The sequence below is a fragment of the Oncorhynchus keta genome, chromosome 2, assembly GCF_023373465.1.
Source record: "Oncorhynchus keta strain PuntledgeMale-10-30-2019 chromosome 2, Oket_V2, whole genome shotgun sequence".
In the NCBI taxonomy this organism is placed as follows: Eukaryota; Metazoa; Chordata; class Actinopteri; order Salmoniformes; family Salmonidae; genus Oncorhynchus; species Oncorhynchus keta.
This window is the reverse complement of record NC_068422.1, coordinates 71,512,150-71,513,954: the sequence shown is the minus strand read 5'-3', so window position 1 is coordinate 71,513,954 and position 1,805 is coordinate 71,512,150. Positions and strand designations below refer to the sequence as shown.

At 41.8% G+C, this 1,805-nt stretch overlaps 1 protein-coding gene across 3 annotated transcripts in view; it reads right to left on the bottom strand.

Annotated features, from left to right (window-relative positions):
- Positions 1-703: 703 nt before the first annotated feature.
- The window catches only part of LOC118362496 (tyrosine-protein kinase Fes/Fps-like), a 42,360-nt gene continuing 41,258 nt past the window's right edge, over positions 704-1,805 (bottom strand). For all 3 annotated transcript variants that reach the window (XM_052482194.1, XM_052482196.1, XM_052482185.1), the window contains exon 19: positions 704-1,326. In XM_052482194.1, coding sequence (XP_052338154.1) covers positions 1,175-1,326 — 152 coding nt within the window. In that variant the 3' untranslated portion in view covers positions 704-1,174. The remainder of the gene's footprint in view (positions 1,327-1,805) is intronic.

Here is a 1,805-nt window from a genome sequence, read left to right as displayed (position 1 = left end):
CTGCTCGCCCACATGACACCATACTCGCGGTCTGCCGACTGCTCGGTACAGTTGAAACAGGGATTAAAGAGCACACTTCTCCAGGGTGCTAGTGGTCATTGAAGCTGAGCATTTGCCCACTGAAGTCAGTTACAACGTCAAGCTGCAGTAGGTCAAGACCCTGGTGAGGATGACGAGAATGCAGATGAGCTTCCCTGAGATAGAATATCTGCACAAACTGTCAAAAACTTAGGTTGTGCAAACCCACAGTTTCATCAGCTGTCTGGATGGCTGGTCTCATATGATCCCGCAAGTGAAGAAGCCAGATTGGGAGGTCCTGGGCTGGCGCGGTTACACGTGGTCTGCAGTTGTGAGGCTGGTTGGATCTCCTGCCAAATTCTCTAAAACGACATTGGAGACAGCTTATGGTAGAGTAATGGCAACAGCTCTGGTGGACATTCATGCAGTCAGCATGCCAATTGCGCACTCCCTCAAAACTTGAGACATCTGTGGCTTTGTGTTGTGTGACAGAACTGCACATTTTAGTGGCTTTTTATTGATCCCAGCACAAGGTGCCCCTCTGTAATGTTCATGCTGTTTATTCAGCTTCTTGATATGCCATACCTGTCAGGTGATTTAATTATCTTGGCAAAGGAGAAAGGCTCATTAACAGGGATGTAATCAAATTTCTGCACAAAAAAAATACATTTTTTTTTTGCGTATGGACAAATTCCAGGATCTTTTATTTCAGCTCATGAAAAATGAGACCAACACTTTACATGTTGCGTTCAAATTTTTGTTCAGTGTATATTAAAAAAGACAAGAGAGAAAAATATCCCATCAACTCTTTAAAGCTGATATAATAGGAACATTCAATTTGTACATTTACAGTAATGTAATACAGTACATTTACATTACATTTAAGTCATTTAGCAGACGCTCTTATCCAGAGCGACAAACAATAGCAATATTCAACAGATATAGAATATGCTACTTTGTAGAATATGGTACCAATGTTTTCAATACACACATGTCCTGTGTACTTATATTACCTGTGGTCTCACAGCCTGTTGGATCATCACTACTTAAATATGGTCAATTCAAAATCACATAGCAACTGGTTCTCTATAATCAATGAATATGAAATAAAGGCAACATCTACTCCATATAAAAAGGTAAAAGAGAATCAAACAAGTCACTTGAGTAAGGACAGTTTCTGGTATAAAGCACTGAGTTCGGTCCTGAGTTTGCTGAAGGACGGCCGGTTTCTGGTGTCGTACTGCCAGCAGCGACACATAATGGCATACACATCTGGAGGACAGGAGTTTGGGGCTAGCATCCGGTATCCTAGGAGACGGGACAGGAGAGCATGATTGGACATCAGGTTGGCTTCACCTGGGGTTAATCCAGAGGGGTGTAATGTTTTGGACTCCTGTATAGAGCTGACCTAACTCCATATTCTACCCAGAGTCATGTCTGTTCTATACACTTCTATAATGTTGCATCTCTACTCCTAAACTAGTTACACTAGTTAACCTTGTATCCTTATAGACCTTTTTATTTTTGCACACTCACAGAGTCCTGCACACTCACTCCAACTGCTCACTCACGCATAATATGCACATACATTTATACTGACTCGATACACACGCACACCAACTCGCATACAAGCTGCTGCTACTCTGTTTATCTTATATCCTGGTGCCTTGTCACCTTACCCCTATACATATCTACCTCCATCACTCCAGTATCCCTGCACATTGTAAACATGGTATTGGAATTGACCCTGTATATAATATGCTTACGTACTTATTGTGTTCCTCATA